This window comes from Planococcus citri, chromosome 1, assembly GCF_950023065.1.
Source record: "Planococcus citri chromosome 1, ihPlaCitr1.1, whole genome shotgun sequence".
Classification (NCBI taxonomy): Eukaryota; Metazoa; Arthropoda; class Insecta; order Hemiptera; family Pseudococcidae; genus Planococcus; species Planococcus citri.
The window spans coordinates 55,023,823-55,046,575 of record NC_088677.1 but is presented as its reverse complement, the minus strand read 5'-3'; the positions used below and the strand labels follow the sequence as shown (position 1 = coordinate 55,046,575).

General features: G+C 33.1%; 6 protein-coding genes across 9 annotated transcripts in view; 2 read left to right on the top strand and 4 right to left on the bottom strand.

Annotated features, from left to right (window-relative positions):
* Nucleotides 1-275: 275 nt before the first annotated feature.
* LOC135832864 (deoxyribonuclease-2-alpha-like) lies at nt 276-3,288 on the bottom strand. Its single transcript, XM_065346382.1, has 7 exons — nt 2,354-3,288; nt 2,071-2,261; nt 1,695-1,932; nt 1,355-1,546; nt 958-1,060; nt 637-775; nt 276-506 (listed from the first exon to the last, which is right to left on the bottom strand). The coding sequence occupies exons 1-7, from the start codon at nt 2,370-2,372 to the stop codon at nt 399-401; spliced, it is 990 nt and encodes a 329-aa protein (XP_065202454.1). The 5' UTR covers nt 2,373-3,288; the 3' UTR covers nt 276-398.
* A 119-nt stretch (nt 3,289-3,407) lies between these two features.
* Nucleotides 3,408-6,096, bottom strand: nst (phosphoglucomutase 3-like protein nst). Its single transcript, XM_065346381.1, has 10 exons — nt 5,785-6,096; nt 5,417-5,713; nt 5,144-5,342; nt 4,906-5,067; nt 4,668-4,836; nt 4,472-4,584; nt 4,241-4,398; nt 3,981-4,167; nt 3,780-3,895; nt 3,408-3,706 (listed from the first exon to the last, which is right to left on the bottom strand). The coding sequence occupies exons 1-10, from the start codon at nt 5,871-5,873 to the stop codon at nt 3,577-3,579; spliced, it is 1,620 nt and encodes a 539-aa protein (XP_065202453.1). The 5' UTR covers nt 5,874-6,096; the 3' UTR covers nt 3,408-3,576.
* A 122-nt stretch (nt 6,097-6,218) lies between these two features.
* LOC135832866 (uncharacterized) lies at nt 6,219-7,627 on the top strand. Its single transcript, XM_065346383.1, has 2 exons — nt 6,219-6,689; nt 6,773-7,627. The coding sequence occupies exons 1-2, from the start codon at nt 6,338-6,340 to the stop codon at nt 7,216-7,218; spliced, it is 798 nt and encodes a 265-aa protein (XP_065202455.1). The 5' UTR covers nt 6,219-6,337; the 3' UTR covers nt 7,219-7,627.
* A 218-nt stretch (nt 7,628-7,845) lies between these two features.
* Nucleotides 7,846-8,759, top strand: LOC135832868 (mitochondrial import inner membrane translocase subunit Tim29). The gene has a single exon (XM_065346385.1). It carries the CDS (start codon nt 8,078-8,080, stop codon nt 8,696-8,698), a length of 621 nt encoding a protein of 206 aa, XP_065202457.1. The 5' UTR covers nt 7,846-8,077; the 3' UTR covers nt 8,699-8,759.
* Nucleotides 8,760-8,793: 34 nt separating this feature from the next.
* On the bottom strand, nt 8,794-10,572 carry LOC135832867 (high affinity copper uptake protein 1-like). Its single transcript, XM_065346384.1, has 4 exons — nt 10,277-10,572; nt 9,893-10,079; nt 9,601-9,818; nt 8,794-9,533 (listed from the first exon to the last, which is right to left on the bottom strand). Exons 1-4 carry the CDS (start codon nt 10,353-10,355, stop codon nt 9,391-9,393), a joined length of 627 nt encoding a protein of 208 aa, XP_065202456.1. The 5' UTR covers nt 10,356-10,572; the 3' UTR covers nt 8,794-9,390.
* Nucleotides 10,573-12,487: 1,915 nt separating this feature from the next.
* Nucleotides 12,488-22,753, bottom strand: part of Drip (aquaporin homolog protein drip) — a 45,059-nt gene continuing 34,793 nt past the window's right edge. For all 4 annotated transcript variants that reach the window (XM_065346374.1, XM_065346378.1, XM_065346376.1 and 1 more), the window contains 4 exons: nt 15,515-15,658; nt 14,221-14,439; nt 13,944-14,024; nt 12,488-13,353 (listed from right to left, as the gene is read on the bottom strand). In XM_065346374.1, coding sequence (XP_065202446.1) covers nt 13,243-13,353; nt 13,944-14,024; nt 14,221-14,439; nt 15,515-15,658 — 555 coding nt within the window. In that variant the 3' untranslated portion in view covers nt 12,488-13,242. The remainder of the gene's footprint in view (nt 13,354-13,943; nt 14,025-14,220; nt 14,440-15,514; nt 15,659-22,753) is intronic.

The following is a 22,753-nucleotide window of genomic DNA, read 5'->3' as shown; positions in this document are numbered from 1 at the left end:
TTTTCCTTCTCCTATTCTTTTGAAAACCCATCTATCTAAAACCATTAAGCTCCTGGCGCAGAACTCTCCCATCGTCAATTGGTACAGAAATGTAAGTTTTTACTTCAGATGTGTGTTTCAATGTGTCAAACTTGAAGGCAGGTACACAAAGATACACCTAGGAAAATTTTTTAAAAAATTGAGCTCCTGGCGCAGAACTCTACCATTGTCAATGGGTACAAAAATTCAGGCCATGCTTTTACTTCTTTTTTTCATTCATTTCAAAAATGCAAAAACCCCAAAAATATTATTATATATTCGATGTTTACCATTTAACAATAAGTTGATAGGTACATGCATGTGAATACACAACAAAATTAGTACCTATTAATGATATTAATTGGCTCAAATGCAAAAGATTAAGGAGAAGGGCATGGTTCTACTTCTGCCACCATTTTGGAATATATTTTCCACAAGCTTAAATCATTAAGACACACTGTACCACCTCCATGAACCAGCTGAGTCGACTGAAAAATTATTATAATACATTAAACTGGATTCGAGATAACCTTGATGAGACTTATCCTATAGAGAGTACTAGATGGTAATTTAAGCAGGGTAATATTTGTAAGATTAAGAATTAGGTTAATAACCCACCTCTCTGTTGATATCACCTATGCAAATCCACGGCGTTTTTTCTTCCGCACATATAGTCCACTTGGAGTGATCGTAGTAGTCATTGAATTGATCGTAATCACTCGTAGAATTCCATTTTATTTTTTTAATATTGTGGACCCTGTAAAAAATACAATCCAATGAGGTAGGTCTAGGTACTTATACCTTTTTAATTCAATGAAAATAATATAAAATGTGGCGGCAGAAATAAAATTTGGACAAATTCAAGTAGGTAGTAGGTATAGCTAGGTACCCAATCGTAGATTCCGATTAAAATAAATTTGGAGGCATAGGTACACTTACTGATAAGTTTCGTTGCAAACTGATGGCATTATGTTATCATGCAACCAAGTTTCAGTAAGTAAAGTACATTTTAATTCGTTCGACATCCACTGACTGTATAAATCTGTAAAAAAAATTAAAATACTTAAATGAATGAGAATGGAACCTTTTTAGCTATTCAAGTAGGTACCTACTATGTAGATATCTCATAAAATAAATACCTAATTATACCTACTCTGTTCATTTCGGCGAAATTATGATTAAATGCGAAAATGCGTTCAGCGTACCTTACTTCCATTTACCTATTACCTTACCTATCTACATAAATGTACCTTCACTAAAAACTTTTATTCAACTTCAGAGAAAAATTGAATCAAGTAGGTACCTATGGATGTATTTACTAGGTAGGTATAGGTACCTTTTCCGAATAATCTCGATTTTGCGAAAGATCGAAATGAGGCATTTCCGGCAGACTGAATTATAGCAATATTCTTATTTTGAGGTAATCGTTGCATATCCGCTGCTTTTTTTAACTGAGGAAATACATCGGCTAAAGTTCCTTGAAAAGTATTCTCGAAAATATTAGCATCGTTTATCATCAACTGAGTGCCTGAAAAAATAAGAACCAAGCAATAAATAAGTATACGTATATGACATATGTATGTCGGTAACAGGTACTTGATCTAATAAAAATAAATAAGTAAGCATACCTATTATCTACATACTCGTAGTTTTATTATTTTTAGCAGCCAACTTACCAATATTATCCATGTCATTTGGTTTCAAGCTGATGCAAAGAAAACTTTGTCCATACATGGTTCCAGTATGTGGATACACGTATCCATTTTGTCGATTGATCAATGGAAAATGAGGCACACTATGTACAAGCCAAAATCCTTTGCTGCGACTACCTACTACAGCTCCTTTCGTATGTCCTAGTGTGAGATTGGTTGGTGCAATCGGAGGCGCATCGTTATAGAATATCCAAAAAATATCCTGTAAAATTGACAGGTACCCTCTGTTTATGCATTTCTTTGGTCATACGCGTATTTGTAGGATGGTAGGTGCCTATTTGGTGCCTGCTTGCTCAAGTGTTTCCCATACAAAAAAAAATAAAAAATAACGTTCACTCACTTCAACTTGGTTTCCAATAATGACCGAAAGCGTTCTGCCAGGAATGGAATTTTCATCCAATATTGTGTCATTAGCCAAAGTCCAACCATTATTTACAGTATCAGATGTCACAAATAGATACGCTATCCCTTTTTGAACATTTTCGTTTTGATGGTAACGAATTCTGGGTAGTTTATAAGTACAAAGCAAACCTTTAAAAAAAAATTGAATGTATAATCAAACTAGGTGTAGGTAGGTAGGTACCTAAAGCAATAAATATTTCGTCAACTACTTCCCAACTTACCAATCAACAGGATTTCCATGTTCGTTGAGGCATTCCTGAGAATATGTTTGATAGAAAATAACAAAAATTAGATTGAAAATAAAAAAGAACATGGTTTTTTACTGTAGTTACTAGGACAACACAAAACAAGCCATCTCACTCGACATTAAAATTCGATTCAAATTGCGGAATCTTTTTGTTACAGTACGTAAACTTTAATCTGCTTCTGCTCACAATGTAATCGAAAAGACGGTCAATTCTAACTCTTTACGTCTTACCTATCGTTCATTAACGAGATAAATACCTAAATATTAGGTACAATTGTGATATCACTAATCGCATTTGGCTACTCTGCTAATTATGTTTCATTATAAAAAACGTCTCTTTGCATAACCTCATGTACGTTCTTGTTCAATAAAGTAAAACAGAAGCGTGATTAACCTTATCAAGAAATACAAGCGTACATCTTAAATGTGAATTTATCTTTTTTTTTAAATCAGAAATTTTGCAATTAAGAAGGGAAGGAAAGATGCTCAAATTCGTAACATTTTGAATTTGTGACAATGCTTTCTGTTATGGATTTTGAGACAAACAACAAAACGTCATAACCCTACTGACTTATCTCCAAAACGTGAAAGTTTTATGTACTTACCTAACCTATTTTGAAGAAAGTTAAGTACCTACTACCTACCTACATTTTTGTTGAAATTTCATTTGATGGTCAATTTTTGTGTGACTTCTCAAGAAGTGGGTACGTACATGTCTTTAGTGAAAATTTTTTAATTGAAGGAGCTAGGTACCTATGTATGTACCTCCTACCTACATGTAAAATAAAGAATACAAAAACGGCTGTCTTTTTGTTTTTTGAACCAATTTTTGCTCTCGCCCGATCAGTGTTTGGGGGCAAGAGTTCACTCTCGATTTTTGAAAATTATCACAAAATACTCCAATTTAAGTACCTTACAATTACCAGCTATAAAAATTACCTTTAAAAAATTTCAATTTAGGAGGAAAATTTCGATGAGTATGAATATTCAGTACCTTTATAGATTTTTTCAAATAAAGTAATTACAAATTCGAGCCCAGGATATTATTCAACGATAGGTATGATATATGATAAAAAATGATATAAAATTCAACAAAACAATAACCAGCAAAAGGCAAAATATGTATAAAATGATGTATAAAAACGTAATAAAGGTAACAAAAGCTCATAAATAAAGATAAACCAGCATATTGACGCATCACGGTCTATCACCGACTCCTCCAGCTAAATCATACACAAGTCGCATAACTTCCATAGCCAATTCATCAGCTTCTTTTTGAGTAGCAGCTTCGGAGTAAACACGGACAATATCCTCGGTTCCAGAAGGTCTTTAAGAAAAACATCATACGATTCTACAAAATGTTGATAGAAAATAAAAGAATAGAAAACGTTGTACCGTACCTGACGAATGCTCGAGATGAAGGAAATCGAGTCAACAAATCATCAATTCCTTTTTGTAATCCGGCAGGTGTGACAGCTTTTCGTTCAGCGTCTGTAGTGGTAATAGTAGAACGATCCTTTGGGAGAAAAATAAATATCAATCAATGCCGACATTTGGAGGAAATTCAGATTACAATTTGTAAATTCCAAATTTGAACCTACTTTAACGGTAACTTTAGCCATCTTATAAGGCACGGGATCATATAACTTATTCCAATCTTGTATACTCCATCCCTTCACATGTAAAATAGTTTCAATAGCTAACATATCCGATAAAGCATCACCCACGGTTTCGTTGATCATATTGATGAATGTGCAAAGCTCATTTAAAGCTCTCAATTGTTCGCCACTAAAAAAAGAAAAGAAAAAGAAAGTCAAGACAGACAGCTGATGATAAATATTATTCAACGAAATTTTTATACCTGGCTATTTTTAAGGCATTTGCGATTTCATTTTTCAATTTATTGCTGAAGAGTACTGTACCATGACCGTTCGATTCGAAATATATTCCGATGTCATATTCGATCGCTTTTTGATGCAAATGTTTCACTCCAGTTTTAGTAAAAGCGGCATCGATGTTCTGTAAGATAATTTAAAAAAAAAAATATTACATCAAAATTATTTTTTTTGAAAAAAATTGACTAAACATTTACCAATTTATCTTTAATGTATCGAGTTGAACTGCCATTGGCATACGCTGTTTGTACGATTCCAAACGTAGAATTTAATTTCGTTTCGGCGATAATTTCTTTTAAAAACGTGGCAACTGGAAATATATGAATTTAAATAACAACTTTACGTTTACAGCTACGTATAATATTCTAAAAAAAAAATCAATTTATAACCTACACAAAACAGCCATTTTATCTCCATCAACAATATTGAATTTTTTCGAATCATCCAAGTAATAATACATAATACGATCAGCATCTCCATCGAAACTAACACATCGTACGTTAAGTTCTTCAGGTAACCCATCAGGATATTGTTGAGCCTGTTTAATATGATCAGCTCCACACTGCAAGAAAACATCGTTTATAATAATCAAGCTTTATTCTGATGAAATGAATAGAGATAAATTACTCACATTTACGTTCAGTTTTTCATGATCATTGATAGAATCGTTATATAAGTTTACTCGTAGTTTATCTCGAATACGTGTCTCTGCATTTTTCATCGCGATTGATCCAACTCCGTTCGCTCCATCGAAGACAACATATGGAGAGTAATTGCCATTCGTATTGCTCACCTGTCGAGAATAATGGACATTTGCTTAGAACAGTTACTTAGCAGATACATGCGGGATAAAATTATTCAAAATTTACATCTTTCCAAAATGTTTCAAAAGCTACGATAAGTTTATCGTAATATCCATCCACACTCGGAACTCCATATGACGAATCGTTTCTACATCTTACTAAATAATGCAAAATTGGAGTAGTGCAAAGAGCAATTTTCACTGGTTTTGAGTTAACGCTGGCTATTCCTTCGCAAGCTATATTCACTAAATTGATGCTGCTAGGTCTGGAAACGCAGAGACAGAATTACACGTTAGCTATGAAATTCACATAAGCCTGAAGAGAACAAGAATGTAGTACCTGGTGTCCCAGCCGATGATCACTTCTCCTTCAAAAGACGTATCTATTTTATACGATGAAATGACATCGTTAACGATGTCTGAGATTTTATCAGTGGCACTGTTGACAACACGAGTAGCAATTGGTTCCCAAGTCACTTCCAGCATGTCACCATCTGGGTCAATAAGTTTTATACCATTATCAACAGCAGCGTTATGAGATGCTGTCACCATGAAACCGATCACTTTTTTAGTGTATTTAGAACGTATTCCGGCCAAAACACCGACTCTGAAAGCTACATGTTCCAAAACTGATGCTCTGTAATTTAGATGTTCAATCAGCACTAGATTTTCAAATGATGAAATAATTGGTAAATTGATTATGCTTACTTATCTCTAAACCCAGAAGTGCCGTATTGTAGCTCTTTTGAGGGGTAAGGGTACTTCTCATAGCCAGCAAGTACTTTGGAAAAATCCATATTTCATAAACGAAAAAGACAAACTAAGTATGACTGAGTATTGACTTTCACTAAATAACTATCACTTTGTAGGAGAATCTCAGCGGTTAGGTTCCAGTTGTTCACACGTGGCTTGGAATATTTAAAAGCAAATTAGTGAGTTACATAAGAATTTGTACTTCGTAAAATTCCACTTCCACCGCTCATGATCGTGTTCTGACATGGAATGTTGATAAAACTTATCGCAAAATCACGAAAAAAAATCAGCTTTGATGACCCACGAAATTTTGGTATACCGTATTTGTACACATCATACACCCTTCATACACCTTGTCGAAAATCTTATCAATTTCTTATCAAATCAATTTTTCATTTTTTTTTAATTTTTAAAAAAAATCATTTTTTTCAGTTTCTTCGCACTTTTCCTGTTTATTTCAAAAAATCCGTAAATTGATTAAATCTTGAACTTATAAATTTGCTAAGTCATGAAACGCTCTGCAGAAGAGAGCGTAGCTCCTAAGAAATTGAAATTGACCGAATCGAGTATTAGTCCTTATTTTGAAACAAAGCGGTTATCGGACGATTTTTTCAACGTTCCTTGTTTCGATCTCGCAAAGAATTTGTTGGGAACAGTTCTGGTCAGAGAATTGGAAAATGGTACTATTCTGAAAGCTGTAATAGTAGAAACAGAAAGTTATCCAGGTAATGAAGACAAGGCTTCCTATTCTTTCAACGGTAGACGAACGCCAAGAAATGAACCCATGTATATGAAACCTGGAACAGCTTTTGTGTACAAGACTTATGGAATGTATCATTGTTTCAATATCTCCAGCGGTGGTACGTAAATATTACTTGAAATTTGTTCGAAACCCCAACATTTCTTTCTTTGTCTCAAACTGAAATTAGATTTTTCGTTAAAGGTGACGGTGCAGCTGTGCTTTTGAGATCTGCAGAACCCACCGTTGGAATAGAGCACATGAATTACAATCGACTAACTTATCATCAGAAGAGAAGAAACAAATCGGGAGGCGAAAATCAGTTGGCTTATGATCAGACAAAAGTTCTGAAATCGCATGAACTATGTAACGGTCCGAGTAAATTATGCATCAGTCTTGATATAACTGCTGAAAATTGTAATAAAGCTGATCTGTGCACATCCGATTGTATTTGGATAGAAAAAGGACCGAAAGTTATATCTGAAGAAGATGTAGTTAGTAGCACTCGTATTGGAATTGAATCTGCCGGTGCTGAATGGGCAAATAAATTATATCGATTTTACATTTCCAATAATTCCAGCGTTAGTATACTAGACAAGAAAAAAAAGTCCAATACGAAAGTGACGAAACGATCAAGAGAAATTAGATGATCTGTACGCTTCCAAATAGATCTTCAGATTTTTTTACTCAGAAAATTACGGAAGCGCTCGAACAACATCAGCTGATCCTTTTTTCTAATTCTAAATTTTATCTGATTGTACATATTATGTAAGATGTTCTTTGTTTTATGATACCGAACTGTTTAATTTTTCTTGTTGAAATGGTTTTTTATAACAAACAAAATCGAGTTCGTTGAACGAAAATACTTTGGTTCAATGGAAAATTCGTTTTTTAAGAGTTCCTTTCGACGAAGTCGCCAAAAAATTGTAAGTAATTTGTATAAAAATAACAATCAAGAATACTGTAAGGTGTTGTGTGAAATTCAGTCTTGGGTAACACAACTGTATGTTCATATTTTTTCTATTTCTCAAATTAAAGATGTTCTAAAAAACGGCGAAATACGACTTGTGTATTCATTATTATCAGAATTCAGATCAACCATCAAATTTCTAAAAAAAATGAAGTTGAAAAAAACTCAAGTTGCAAGTGTTTATATGTATAAGTAATCGTAATTCGTAATCTGACTAATCTGACTCTCCTATCTTGCAAGTTGCCATCAAATTCCAATGAATTCAATTCTGATTTTTATTTTATTTTCATAACCAGTTTGGATTTTTTTGTAAAATTAAAAATTTCCTGAAATTTTGATGATTCCGAACGAAGCCGATCTAACTCGAACTTCACCGACATTTTCATTTTTCATGATAAGAAATCAAGAAATCTTATCATCATTGAAAAATCGCGAGAGGTGAATTTTGTGTATTATTACTATTTTCAACATCATTTTATACGAATTAATTTCGTAATTCTTTATAAAATTTATTAGATTATGTAACTGAGTAACGAAACATGTTACTTGATCGTATTACCAGGGTAGGAATTTCATCTAAGGTTAGAAGATATTGTGCAGCAAAAACCTTAGAAACACCTACAACTACATCAAACTCAACTGCAAATGCTCCGAAGACACCACTCCTACAGAAATGGATTACTTATTGGAAATCATTGCTGAACGATTATAAAGATGTCATGGTAGAAGCTGCGAAGCATGCGAAAGATCATCCGGTCAAGAGTACATTTTGGCTAACAATTTTCTCCGGTGCGTATACTTGCGGAGTTATGAACCCGGACGAAAATAGTTTCAGAGCTCAAATTGTGAATTACGCCAACGATTTGATATTTATCGGTAAACCAATACGTAATCAAAATACTGTACAGTTTTTGCAAACAGTCGAATCGTACTATAACAGCGGACAGATTAGATACATAAGTTTGGGTATTTTCTCTGTAATTTTACGAGATTTCAAAACTAGCGCAAATGGAGTTTATAAAGATAATTGTTCCTTTACCCAACCCACTTATTTAGAAATTATTCGTGATAACGTAATTGATGTTGGATTTTTTAATAAGTGGTGGATTTTGGAAAGTAAAATGATCGATTGCGATGTCAATGAAACCGATTGGAAATAATTTCATTGTATTGAATTTGTTTGTAAAATATATTTTTTGTTATTAAATATCTCGAAGTGTGTTCTGTTTTATATTCAAAAAATGATTATAAACGGTTAAAAAGTATATTTCAATTTCTATTCACTTAAAATAACTGAATGAATAATCTATAACAATACATTACAAATTAATTGGTAACAGGTCAAAAATCAATGACAGGTTTATAATCAAACATTCTAAGAAAAGGTTCGGAAGTAAACTCATCACAATGTAATCAAAACTTTGTAATAAATAACGAATAAATATAAAATAAATAATATAAAAAATTGAGAATATTAGAAGCTAAAATATTGACAATGAACAAAAAAGGTAAATATTGCTTCAAAATCAAAAAGCCATTCTAAAATTCTTATAAAAATATAGAATCAATTTTTGGTAAAAAAGATATCACATCGAAATTTAAATTATTTCATTGTATAATGTGTGAAAGTGAAAGTCAATAGTCCGAAAATAGTAATAATAATTAATTATGAAATAGGGCAATCTATCGAGAATTCGATATCTAAGACTCTGAGCACTCAAATACCCGTAATTTGTGTACCTAGGTATTATCGAGCAACCAGTGGTTATAAAATAACAACGAATATTTTCTATCAACAAAATGATGAGCTAATCATGGATCTGTCTCTGTCTATTATAACAAAATGAAATAATTACGAACACGAGTGAATCTGAACAGTTGTGTACGCAGTCTTTTCCGTAGGACTTGTATCCTCGTTGTCGTTAGGCACATCTCCTGCACTGGTACTAGCTCGTTCTTCATTACTAGCTTGAATAACTGGAGTAGATTCTCCATCTATAACAAATTACAAATTTTATCGACTACTCGTGACATTCTATAGAGGATTTAACACAAACTTTACCAGCATTTCTTATTTGGCAACCTTGGCATATTTTTGCTGCAACTACTTGAGCTGTTACATTAAACAGAACGGAACCGAATAATAGGTAAGCTAATCCAGCTCCTACGGCTATGGAGATCATTATGTAAGCATTATATGTCATAGCTATAAGCATTAGTATGTAACCAACGAGTAATTCGAAAAAATGTGAAAATAGATCGCTTATTCTCCATATTTCTCTGCGGGAAAAATAAGATTAGTTACTTTCAGTTTCGAGAAACGTTATGCTAACTACTTATTAAGAATTGAATACCTGGAAGGTCTGAGATGTTCGCGACCCTCTAATAATGTTGATTTTTCAGTAGACTTCGAAAAAGCCAATTTGAAAAAAGATACGGAAGACGAGGTTTGACTTTTCAGAGTTTTAATGATTCTGCTTGTCTTCAGTGATTCGTACACGATTACTAGAATTGCTGTAGAAATGCATACTGCAAACAAACCTGAAACAGTTGTTCAAATATTAATTCCAATTTATTATCTAAAACAAGATGTTCAAAGGTCACAATATAGTTATGGTTGAATGAGAAAGTAGCAGATGTGAATACGACAGAAAGACAGTTATACCAGATCACATTACGTGCCAGCAAATTGTATAAATTAATTTCAGTTAGATTAAAACAGAATAAATTCAACATACTTAAAGGAGATGTAATTACAAAATCTGGAAAAAGGAATTCATCAATAGTGTAACCGAACCAGAACGAATTCTGCATCATTTTATAGCACTTTTATATCGTTTGTGAAAAGCTGAAGCATAAAACGACAAAACTACAATTTCAGCATTTATAAATACATCATCGCGAACGTAAAACTCATTGTTATGCATGAAAGCGAAAGTATAACAAAACCAAATTCTAAATCTAATAAATCGCGAGCTGAACTGACAACTGTTTTTATCAGGTAAAATGGTGATGATCAAAATATCAACAAAGTAAAGTATGCAATGCTTACGTACGAAAAACTGGATTGTACTTTCATTTCATTCGCGTTGCATAAACGGCATAAGAGATAGGCAACTTATTGAACTTCAAAGACTTCATGTAAAAATTTTCAACTTTCTCCATTCACGGCGGGGGTTGAATTGGCAAATGAATAGCAATACTTAATGGCAATGGCAAATTGGCAAATTTATTTTTGATAATTTTTCCGATGAAGTTCGCATGGGAATGGGATACGAACGAACCAGCTTTTATTTGAAGTTTTGATTACCATTTTTCATTTTTGTAATCGCGCCAATATAGGTGCAAATGCGAACGCGGTGCTCAAATCGAATTGCTCTCATTGTCATTCGTCATTCTCTTCTCTTCAGTTCAGAACTTCAAATTTAATTTAGAGTCTCAGATTTCAATTGTCTCGCACAATTTTTGGAAGCAAAATATTAGTTTGTCTGAAAAGGCTTCTACGTGACATAGGTAATTTCATTTCAATATGGAATACAGCTTGAAGAAATTTGAAATTGAAATTGAATAAAATTTATTGAAAATAGCATTACACAGCAAGTAGGTATACAAATTAACGACACCCCTATGCCTGGGCAAGCATAATAATGACTGAAATCAATGAAGTCACTTTAAACTTTGAATAGTGTGATTTAATTTAATTTAAAATCTTAACGCGTGAGTGAAGAAGTTTTTTCATTTTTTTTTTTCATTTTTTTCAACAAGGAATGCTAGCATCTAACAAAGACTAATGTTTCGTAAAATACACAATACAATCCAGATCAGAATTTTTGCAATTCATTTCATCTTCCCTAGGTTTAGAAATTGCAAACTTTTAAGATTTTCATCTCTGAATTTTTGTAGCATCCAAATAGCAACAATTAGAGGACATATCAGGATATTTTTCAAATCTTGAACTTTTAAACGGTTTTAGGGCTATTCAGAAAGTTGAATGCTCACGCAGAACGCGTTTCGACTTGATTGTCATTTTATATCAATTTGCGGTTTGAGTTGCAGTAATTTCCGTTTGATGGACTCATTTTTAAAATATTCATTTCAACGTAGAATCAAATTGAATCATAATCATTTTTTCAGCTTGACGTAGTCACTGCTTACCTATTTTCATTCTCAGCGTACCTACTATTGTAAGGAAGGTGTGAATCAAGTTATGAAAGATATTAAACAAAATAAACTAGCTGGCACCAATTTTTAGACAACCGCGCCCCCTCAAAGGATGAATATGAACAACGGAGTAATAATGGGATACCTGTCTCAATTTTGTACCTACATCAAATTCCTAATTCTGAATAGCTCTAAAACCATTCAAACTTTCAAAATTTGAAAATATTTTGAAATGTCCTCCAATTGTTGCTATTTGGATGCTACAAAAATTCAGAGATGAAAATCTTAAAAGTTGCAATTTCTCCAATAGGCTATACATGCTCTAAGCTTTATACCATAGATTCTACGTTACAAGCGATGGCAAAGAATCTTTTTTATATTTTTCATCAGTTTCCATTGTTTTTATCATATTACGTTTTTCTAATTGACGGGTTTACTACAAATTCATGGCTGCGTCAACAAACTAAGTAGGTGGCCTACCTTAAAATACATGAAAGTGGACACTATTGTTATCAAAAATTGATAAATTGTTTTTTTAATGTAACTTTTTGCATAAATTCTACTGAATGCTACTATTTTGCGTCAACAAAGTAGAATACAAAATAATGATTTCTATTTAATACCCGGCTGTGACTTTGCTCCTTAAATTATATGATCTGGCAAATCAACTTACATAAATGCAGTCATTGTTGATGGAACAATCAGGCACAGCGACAGTATTCCATATTACAATCATTTTAAACAGAAAGAATTCAAGTACACACATTTAATCCAATAATAAACAACTATTTCATTACCATATTTATTGTAAAAGATAAATGTGACAATTTTAAAATTCGATAACATAAATACCACGTAACTTAATCGAAATCTGCCTTCAAATTTCTGCTCGTGAAATACCATTCATATCGTAACTAACATGATTTCTCAATCACTAAAAACCGATTTTGACCTACTATTTCAAAAACCATGTCATTTTCGTTTCAAAAACCCAACAAAGAAGAAAAATAACTCGTACAAGTACACAGAAGAATAAACTTAAGATTAAATTCAAATTTCAAACACGTCTAAAATAAAAATTAAAAATACTGACAAGTCTACTAAAAATTAATTAGGAATAAAATAATGTTAATTTTGGTATACAAGTACAATACAAACAACGAGGAAATTGAACGTAAATCGAGCATAGGCTAAACAACCTTAACATTAAAATTTTAAAATTTACGAAGAGATAAACATTATACACACATTTTAAAACTTAGTGTGCTGGTAACTTAAATTTAGAGAAAAAATAGAATAAAAATCAAAGGAAAATCGTAACGTCGAAATAATTTATTTTATTGTGCGCTTATCTACATGTAGTATATGCGTAGCATACGAATAATGCGATATAGAAAATAAAATAAATGCATTTGTTTCATTCTATATCTGAATAGGTTTGAAAAAATCTCGCATAATTCGCGTAATAGTAAAATTTATATACTAGTAATTGTATAATAGGTAGGTATTTTCAGAGTCGTCGCATTTCTAGAGATTCGATTCTTCATGAAAAATCGTATGAACTCGTTTCTTCTTCTCCTTTACGTACCTGAAATAACAGCTTGTACACAATCGACGCGACGCAACCTCCGATTATAGGCCCAGCCCAGTAAACCTGCGAAAGCATAACGACAAATTAACCATATGTACCCAAACAGATATATGTACGTGTGTATGTAGGTATTTGTAGGTATGTACTACGAATGATTGGATTCTGTGAGGTAGGTACAGATTTTCGTAAGATAATAACTCAATATTACAAAACCTTTTCTCTATTTATACACGTTTAACCGCCGCTGATTAGGCTTATTTTATGTAATTTGAAAAAATACTCGACAAAAAGGTAAGTACTTGTGAAAAAAAAAAAAAAAATACAGAATGTCTCGGATGATTAAAATTGTTATCAGTTTATGCGACATCGAATATGGAAAACGGATCTGTGAAACGGTATTGGTTTAAAACGTAGTTGTAAGTATCAGTTTTTTTATTTCGAAGTAAATAAATTTCAACGAGTGTGATGTTGTTATATGACGTTTTAACACCTGCTACATGCCAATAATTTATATAGTTGCGTAATGACGACGTTAAATTTAACCAAATGATGTATCGCTCATTTTCGAGCGCCAGTAAAACGTTGAATTTTCAATTTTCCGACGCAAGTAAGTATCTAAAGTATAGCCAGACAAGAGAGTGTAATTCACTTACCCAATGATTGGTCCACTTGCCATAAACAACAGTAGGGCCAAAACTACGAGCAGGATTCAAACTCGAACCAGTGTAATCAATCTGGAATGGAAAAATGCATTTTATTAGAGTTGATTAATTTAAATTAAAATCAAATAAAGACGAATTCAATTCAAAATTTCTCACGTCGCACATATGTATGAGAAAAATCACACTCGAGAGAATAAAATCAAATTTCGAAAGTATTCTCGACACTTTTCCTCCACCTTACCAATTACTTTTTTGTTACGAAACTTACTGCGAATAAATGGCAAACGACGGCAGAAATTCCAATCAATAAAGGAGCAATCATTTTCACATCTGATCTCCTTTCATCGCAAACCGAATGAATTACGAAGCATAATAAAAATGTTGCGATGATCTCGACTACCAATCCTTGTGAAGGTGTGACATTTTTTCCTAAAGATGTATTTCCGAGGTTATTGGACGAAGCTTCGGTCGCATGAGGAGTCACGAGCTAAAACAAGACAAGTTCAGCTTATTAGACATCGATTATTGGGTAGATATTATTATCTAGAACTAGATAATTACTTATAATAATTTTACGTTACTTTTAAAACAACCATAATATAAAGATAATTGTGCCTCAAAAATCCTATTTTTAAATCTTGTAACTACCTATTTTTTAAAAAAATTTCCTACTCTTCAACGCAACGTAACGTCTAAAGTTTTTTCAACTTTATCAGTTTAAAATTAGATCAGAGTACAAGTATAATTTGAGCAAACAAAGAAGGCTTCAAATTCGCAATGATAAATTTGACCTGATTTTTTTATTACTTACTCTTAAGCTTAACCTACTCAACGAATATAGGCATTAGGTGACATAAGCTTGAGTTTTTGCGCTGAAAAAATTCCCAAAATTTCAAGAGCATGACTCTAATGAATAGCTACCAAATGAATCTTTGATAAATTTTAGCATTTAATAATTAGAACTTTAATCATCACATCATCTACCAATCTTCAATTATTGCGAATTAATCAGCATGTCTGATTAGAATAGAACCATCAGATCTCCTTACTTATAAAAAAGAATACCATTATTTCAAAATCTGTTGGTGTTTTCTCGTCTAATCTTTCATTTTTTTCATGACAGAAAATGTGTCTAAAAAGGCGGATATTGAGTATATTTTAGATAACCAAGGCATTAAATTATTAGGGATCATCGACATGTAAGTAAATGTACGGTACATTTTCTAGTCAATAAACTATGGTCTACAACAAAACCCGAACGTGGTACTCTCGAACAATGAAAGTCGAGCTGCGGTGTGATCTCGAATGGGGAAATAATTAGGTGATAATATTCGACAACATGGCATTAATCATTCACTCCGCATCACGATTACATAACTCGCGATACGGATGATAGGTAAGCTGGCCATGGTACAGGTACAGGCACAGCAACAGGCCCTACTTCATGTGTAAAAACTGCACCCATTACTCATAGGAAATTTTTTTAAAAAATAGCACACTCGGGTGAAAAAAAAATCTAACCCATAGAAGTGTACCTAATACTCCTTTCTATATGTACTTACAAGTAAAACATAAAACCCAGCTGCAGCTCCAGCGCATTGTAAAACAATGTAACATAACGATTTCAGAATCGAGCATTTACCAACAACCAGAAAACTGAGCGTAACCGCAGGATTTATGTGACATCCACTCACATGGCCGATACTCTGAAACATAAAACAATTTATTCGTAAATACGCGCGTATAAGAATACATACTTCATAAATGATCGTCGTCGTTGAATATGATAAATTTTATTTTTGTAACAATCATTAATGTAAAAGAAAAACCGGCGGCGTTAATACGAGATGATGGATAATACACGGTGACCAATATTTCTTCATTAACATTAACCGGGCGTAAAATTGTACAAGTTGTCTTCAAAAGTGTGTTTCATTTTTCAATCAACGCATGATGGGATTCGACGGCACCGCGCCTTGGCATATGCCATGCCATGTTACAAATGTGTGTAAACAAGAATCGTTAAATTCGCGGTTATTTAACCTACTTGCTTATTTTTTGTGGGTATGAATGATATAGGTACTGCACTACTGCAGGTACACAGAGAGTATAAGAAAGTGTGAACTTCAGAGGTGTTTACCTATTTCAGAGACTTTTATTTGGGTTTTGATGGAATTGGAATTCTTTCAATTTTTGTATGTAGATAGAGTACCTACTTCTTCTTTCCCCCGGTCAGGCAAACTTTGTAAAGTTGGATTGGCCGGCAAAGAACTGAATTCAGATTAGGTTAGGCAAAACTTGAAAATTTGAGTTGAATTCTTTTCAGACTAGGTTTAGAAAAACTCGAAAAATTAAATGGATTTGAAAAATCATGGACAATACGTTGGTCCATGAATAAATTTTGGCTATGGGCATCAATCATATATAGGTTTAGCAAAATTTTAAAAGTGGACAGGATTGGTAAATAGGTATGTAAATTCAATTCAGAGAGTTCGGTGAAACTTTAGGTACATAGATTCTAATTTAGATGAGATTCATCTAGATTTGGTCAAGTCAAACTGGATCAATGGAATATCAGGGGCAATCATTTTCCTCCGAATGTTCTATTTTCCCGCATCATTTTAGAACTGGATTAAAATCAAGATTTGCAAAGATCTAAAAAAAAAAATTTGAATGATAAATTTGAATGAATTACTTATATTGGTATTCCGAATTGAAATCATGAAACAGAATTATTAAAATTGAACTAACACACTTATCAGTGCTCAGGATCATTCAGTCCGAATAAAAAGACGCTGACTAATAAAAATTTGACCAAACCTCACGAGGAGAAAAAATATATTATAGAGCGAAAGCTTATTTTCATTGCTTGTTCTATGTATGTACTAAAAATGTAAAATCGAATTTTGAAACTTTAAATTTTTTTTAGAAAAATAGCCGAACAGAGCGTAGTAAATGTGAATCTTTTGTGCACTAAACTTTTCTTTATGACCCATTTTATTTCTCTGAAATTGAGTTTCAATATTTTGGTAAAGTAAGCAGTAGCGTAACTTGACACCCCTTCGAGGGGGGGGGTTGAAATCAAGATACAAGATATCATCAGAGGCGGATCGAAGTCATGCTATTTGGGGGGGGGGGTATATCATGCCATTTTGCCGACAAAAAATTGTGATTTTTCCGGCTGAATAGGCATACCAGTGGAGATTTTTGGACATAGAAAATCGAAATTTTAATTTTCTGAAAACTTCTCAAAAAGAATGATTAATTTATTGACAATAAGGTAAAATTACTGCTCTTGAAAAAATTGGTTTAAAAAACCACCATTTTTGTATGGTTTTGAACAGTTAGTGGCTCTGTTCAGAAAAAATGAATCACTTTTCAAATGGTTTGGGTACTACACGAGTATTTCAGGAATTTCCCTTAAAATTTTTGAATTCACATCAATTTTAATAAAGGAATTTGGTTTCTTTGATCTCAACATTTTTGAAATTCAATTACAGAGTTTGTGAAAGCGTGACTTCAAAAGTGGCCCGAGCGAAGCGAGGGCAAAAGCTTCTGAAAATTTTTAATTCAAAAAGTAGAACATCAATTCTAATTTAAGAATTCGATTTTTTCCAATCTCAACTTTTTAAAAATTTTATCAGTTGTTTCTTGAAATTTGAAGTAGGAATGATGAGAACCAAATTGGTCTGAGCGAAGCGAGGGCAAAAGCTTTTGAAAAATTGTAGTTTCAAGAAGCAAAACAGTAGTCATTTTTATGTGGAAAGTCAGTTTGAGAAATAGGGCCATTGCGAGCGAAAAATTCATTTTTGCATGGCTTCTGGGGAGGAGGTTTGCACAGCCCCCCCCGTGATTACGCCACTGAAAGTAAGCAATGAGGAAGGACGTTTGAAAAACATTATTAAGTACATGTAATTTATTTCAATTTTTTTGTATTTGTTCTTGAAAGAGATATGTAGTCCGTGCCCTTACAATAATTTCAACTTTAAAATTTTTGCATGTAGGTATTTCATTTCTTTAAAAAAAATTCAATACATTTTTTAAAAAAATATCTACCAAAACAGTCAAATTTGGTACCTCGCTTCTCAGCAGCCTTGCTTTGATAACCATTATTTTTTTTATTCATCCGTTTTTTTTTGTGTTTTGTTTTTATTTGAAGAAAAATTTGATAAATTTCAGTCGGCTTAGAAAGAAGAAAACAAGCCTTGGTTCCCGAAGTGAATGAAAAATTTTCAACCAGAAGACCCTAAAGGACGAAGCCACAAATCCACACTTTAAAATATTCACAAATAAGTTTAACTGTAATTTTCCTGACCATAATTTATATACTTAGTTCTCGTAAAATTTATTTCACATCTTCTGAAATAAAATCGACCAATAAATATAAATCCTTCGATCATTTTGCGGACATCCTGTGCGAGTACATTATTTAAATCACACACTTCTCACATTTGATACTCATAGATTTATACCTGTAGATACAAAAGACAGCCATATACAAACACTTACACAGGTACTATAGGTCCTCCAGAAACACATATCGCTTTCATAGGTTTAGGTACAGAGGCAGAGGTGCATTACATGTACCACCATAAATGATTCATTCGGTAACTTTTGTTAGACGACGATACCTGTTCGTGGCCGGAGGGTGAATGAAAAAACTGGGTCAAAAACCTACATTGAACCATAACCTAACATTAAGCGCACTATTTTTTAATACTATTCAATTAAGCGCAACGACATTTTTATATACCTATCTCTATTTTGTATTCAATTGTAAATGTTTCGACTGGTAAATCTCGTTTAATGAATCATCACATTCTGAGGCTACTTTCGGAATAATGGGCTTTTATTTTGTGAAGTCGAAGTCGACTTAAAGGACGCAGCATCGCATAGAGGTATACTGATTTACCGCTCCATGACATTCGTACATGATACGAGTATGTCTCGTATTATGATGATGATGACATCATTTGCTTTGCGGTAACGTCTACCTCTACCTAGGCTATACGTATCTGTCTATCTATCGAAATTCTCATGATTTTTCAAAATGTCAAGTTAATCGTGTATAACGTTCAAGAGCACAAGCACAGTGTAGGTATTTTTCTTCTTTTTTTTTCAAACCGATGAAAGCCAATAACTATACGTACGACGATGAGCTTACCTAATTAATTTTCAATTACCTACTATAGGTATACGAGATAACATGCTACATGATAATATGACCTAAAGGGCTTACATAAATAGTGCAATCTCAATTACAATCCTATTGATGGTGAATTAATCTCACATCATTATCTTTTGTATGCGAATCAGTATTGTTCCTATCGCTCAACAGTAAAAATATACCTACCTATACTCTCTATGTATGTTATCTGCCTCTATTATTGTTTATTTTGTTCAATTAATCTAGAACTTTAAGGACTTTCCGATTTTACCCGATCGAAATGATAAGTTGTTAACCATCTCGTGTTACTGTTATGATACAGCCTTTGGTTGAGTTTAATTAATTTCTAGAGACTTTAATCATTGTTTTAATAAAGCTGATAACAATGTTCAAAATTATGTAATCAACAGGTGTTCGTTTCATTGAACATTGGTGGTTTCACATTGAAATTTTGGTGTCAGTATAACAATTATTCTGGATAGATACGTAAATAAGGGTAAGCATCATTTGATTGGTCGATTTTTTTCGAAAATTATTTTTCATTCGTCTCGCTGGTTTTCTGCCCCCCCCCCTATCATTTATAAAGAATCCCAAAACAACTGAATTCCAAATTGCAATTTTTTTCATTCTAAACAGGTACATAAGTACTTTTTCCGATAAATTACTCAAGGTACGAAGTACGAATTCAAGTATCTATTTCGTTTGCATTTTACAAAACCAACTGTACAAGTGCGAACCATATTACACGCCATTGTGGGTACCAAATACCACGTATTAAACAAACAAATCTAGCAAAATGCGATTCGTGACTTCAATCGAGTTAATTGTTTATGAATCATTAAAATTCAAAGTACCTAGGTATCCGATAGCATTCCATAGGTAGGTACCTACCTATACGTAATGAAAAGGGGTTCGGATTACACAATTACATATTTCCACGTGATAAAGTGATACGTACATTAATACCCTTCATTATTTGATGTGCGTTATCAACTTCGCAAATGGTTAAAAAATTTCGTGCATCGGTAAACATTCATTATCACTTTTTTATACGAGTACTTGCAATTGTAGGTACAGTTTTCCCGAAAAAACTTCATCAAAAAGTGCGACCTGATGAAAGTAAAAACGCGAAATTCCGACTGGAATGCATACAATCGACTTGCGAGTCGTCAAACAATCGAAATTGTTTACAGAACGATAAAAATGTTGAAATGAAAAGCGCTGTTTTGTTGAAGAATTTCTTTCGATTGCTGTTTCGGCGAATGAACCGTTCAAACGAAACAATACCGCAACATCATCCAGTTGAGTACTTTTTCAAGTACCAGTTGAATGTTTTAAAATAAACATACAACAATGTTGAGAGATTTTTATTTCCAAAAAGAAGAAATCAAAGTTCATAAGCGACCAATGCAATTCTATTGACCTTTTGAGAATTATAATAAGTATAGGTACAGTAAACTTCCTCTCTCAAGATGAATCCTTCTCCCTAACCCGATAGCAAGACTTTCGAACTGATCTGCAGTCTTCAGCAAAAGCACAGTTATGGAAGGTCCAGGATGATCCAAAATTGTTGCAATCGATTAAAGGATGGCGCCCATTCTGCTTACTCCCTCCTCTCCCCTCCAAATTTAATTAGGAATTTTTTCATTTTTCTTTAGTACAAATCCTGTCAGTACATACTTAACTACAAGCTGCAGTTTACAAAGTATCAAGCGAGCATATCTAATCAACAAAAAGGAAATCTTAGTCACGAGGAATTTTCAAAGTGCTACAAACTGAATAAAATACTCCGAGGCTGAGACAACGTAGATACTAGACAGACACCTCCGTACATCATGAATTTCTCTTAGCGTGATGCAGATCTCTAAAAACTCATCTCAGGCACCAGCACAAGAACTACAGACTCCGTTGATTTGAAATTCCAAATTCACTGGTGGCAAATCCGCGATACTTGCGCGCCTGTCACACCGCAAAAAATCCCATAAAGATTTCACTTTCTAGCTCACGTGCCGCATTCAAGCATATCGTGTCCAAAAATGCGTACCGTACCTTACGCTCATCGCCCATTTCACTTCACTTCACTTCGAGTCCAGTCGAGCAGATACCGTTAAACACTATATTTTCTTCTCAGTTCTCGGCATAAATTCGCAAATGTAAACAAGAACGATTAACGAAAAATGAAAACACAGATGATGACTTGAATACCTGTGGCCTAAGTGTATAGCCTACCTCATCGCTATGTTGATATTTTGCACGACTCCTAGCTGTCATTTTATGCGTATTTTCAAAGCTATGTAATGAAGCATTAAACAGACAAGGTTAAGCAGATCTTTTGTTTTAAATGAGTTTGTTACAAGTACTGAAGTACCTATCTATCCATAAGACCTGAAAAATTAAAACCACATATTCTACTCGTCGAATTGAGAAAAAATTTCCTTTGCAAAAATTTTGAAAAACCAACCCTTAATGAGATATTTGCAATTAAAGTTGTGTAAAATATGGCAACACCGCATTTACATTTCCCTTATGTGTTACGCATTGTTACATAGCTCAAATCAGAGTGTTATCAAAAAGTGTTCCTTAGTTACGATTTCCTACTTTGATTTGAAGTGCAATCGTTTACCAACCAGCAATTTCTATTGTTTTTAGGAAACGAAATCGTAATTTACCGTGACAAATTTTGCGATGTTGCCAAAGTGAGCATATTGGTTGAGATAAATTATGTTTTATTGAGGAATAGCATTTTTTTTTTCATAAAAGTATTTGAAATTGATAATTGAGTACAGGAAACCTTCAAAAACATTAGTTTCTAAAAAATTGGAGAGTTTGTCAAAATTGAAAAATTTGATTACTCAGCATCCAATGGACCAAAAAAGAGAAATTAAAGTTTAATGAGTGTCGAATGAGAAGTACTACCGCAATCATTAATAAAATTCGAAATAATTTAATTTAACTTCAAGTTTTGATTGTTTTTCATCTAAGAAAACACATTTCTGACTTCAAAACATCAAGTTATGGACCAAAACAGAAAAGAATGATACTCTACATTTCTGAGATCTCACTTCACTTTTTCCACCACCTACCCCCCAAAAATTTTCAATAGAGACGCCGAAACGCCCAATTTTAAGAAAACAGCTGGCCCCCTTTAAAGGTCAATAACTCCGAAATGAAGCGGTTTTGGTCCATGGTGTGTATAACATTTTTTACTCCTATTTATGAGTAGAATACGTTGTTTTAATTTTTCAGGTCTTATCCGAATCACCCTGTATTATAAGGTAAGTATAGGTACATGTACCTGTACCTATAGACCCGCACCGAACTCGAGTGTCGTAATGAGTCGGCATTTTAAAATTATTGTTTTCTTTTTGCTTTATTATTATAATTTCTATAGTGTGATTATTAAACTTGTCTTTTCACTTTTGTAGTAGATGTAGAATTATCACGATTAAAATATATACAGGGTGTCCCAACAGATAATCTCATTGAGCGTCTATTCTCTCCTTTTAAGGGTCGAATGAGAATCGAAATCTCCAAAAGTTCTCCAAACCAGAAAATATTTTAAAGTACATATTTTAATCAACTTACGATGCTGTTTAATAATCAATTTTGTGGCTTAACGAGGAGAGATGAGCGT

Coding starts and splice junctions, on each gene's coding strand:
- LOC135832864 (XM_065346382.1), bottom strand. Junction 1,547..1,694: donor AAATGACATGGATAATATTG/GTAAGTTGGCTG, acceptor TTATTTTTTCAG/GCACTCAGTTGATGATAAAC. Junction 1,061..1,354: donor ATCGAGATTATTCGGAAAAG/GTACCTATACCT, acceptor TTTTTTTTACAG/ATTTATACAGTCAGTGGATG.
- nst (XM_065346381.1), bottom strand. CDS start 5,873: ATGGATTTTTCCAAAGTACTTGCTGGCTATGAGAAGTACCCTTACCCC. Junction 5,068..5,143: donor TTGAAACATTTTGGAAAGAT/GTAAATTTTGAA, acceptor TATTCTCGACAG/GTGAGCAATACGAATGGCAA. Junction 4,168..4,240: donor AATGCCTTAAAAATAGCCAG/GTATAAAAATTT, acceptor TTCTTTTTTTAG/TGGCGAACAATTGAGAGCTT.
- LOC135832866 (XM_065346383.1), top strand. CDS start 6,338: ATGAAACGCTCTGCAGAAGAGAGCGTAGCTCCTAAGAAATTGAAATTG. Junction 6,690..6,772: donor TTTCAATATCTCCAGCGGTG/GTACGTAAATAT, acceptor TTTTCGTTAAAG/GTGACGGTGCAGCTGTGCTT.
- LOC135832868 (XM_065346385.1), top strand. CDS start 8,078: ATGTTACTTGATCGTATTACCAGGGTAGGAATTTCATCTAAGGTTAGA.
- LOC135832867 (XM_065346384.1), bottom strand. CDS start 10,355: ATGATGCAGAATTCGTTCTGGTTCGGTTACACTATTGATGAATTCCTT. Junction 9,819..9,892: donor GAACATCTCAGACCTTCCAG/GTATTCAATTCT, acceptor TTTTTCCCGCAG/AGAAATATGGAGAATAAGCG. Junction 9,534..9,600: donor TTGCCAAATAAGAAATGCTG/GTAAAGTTTGTG, acceptor AATTTGTTATAG/ATGGAGAATCTACTCCAGTT.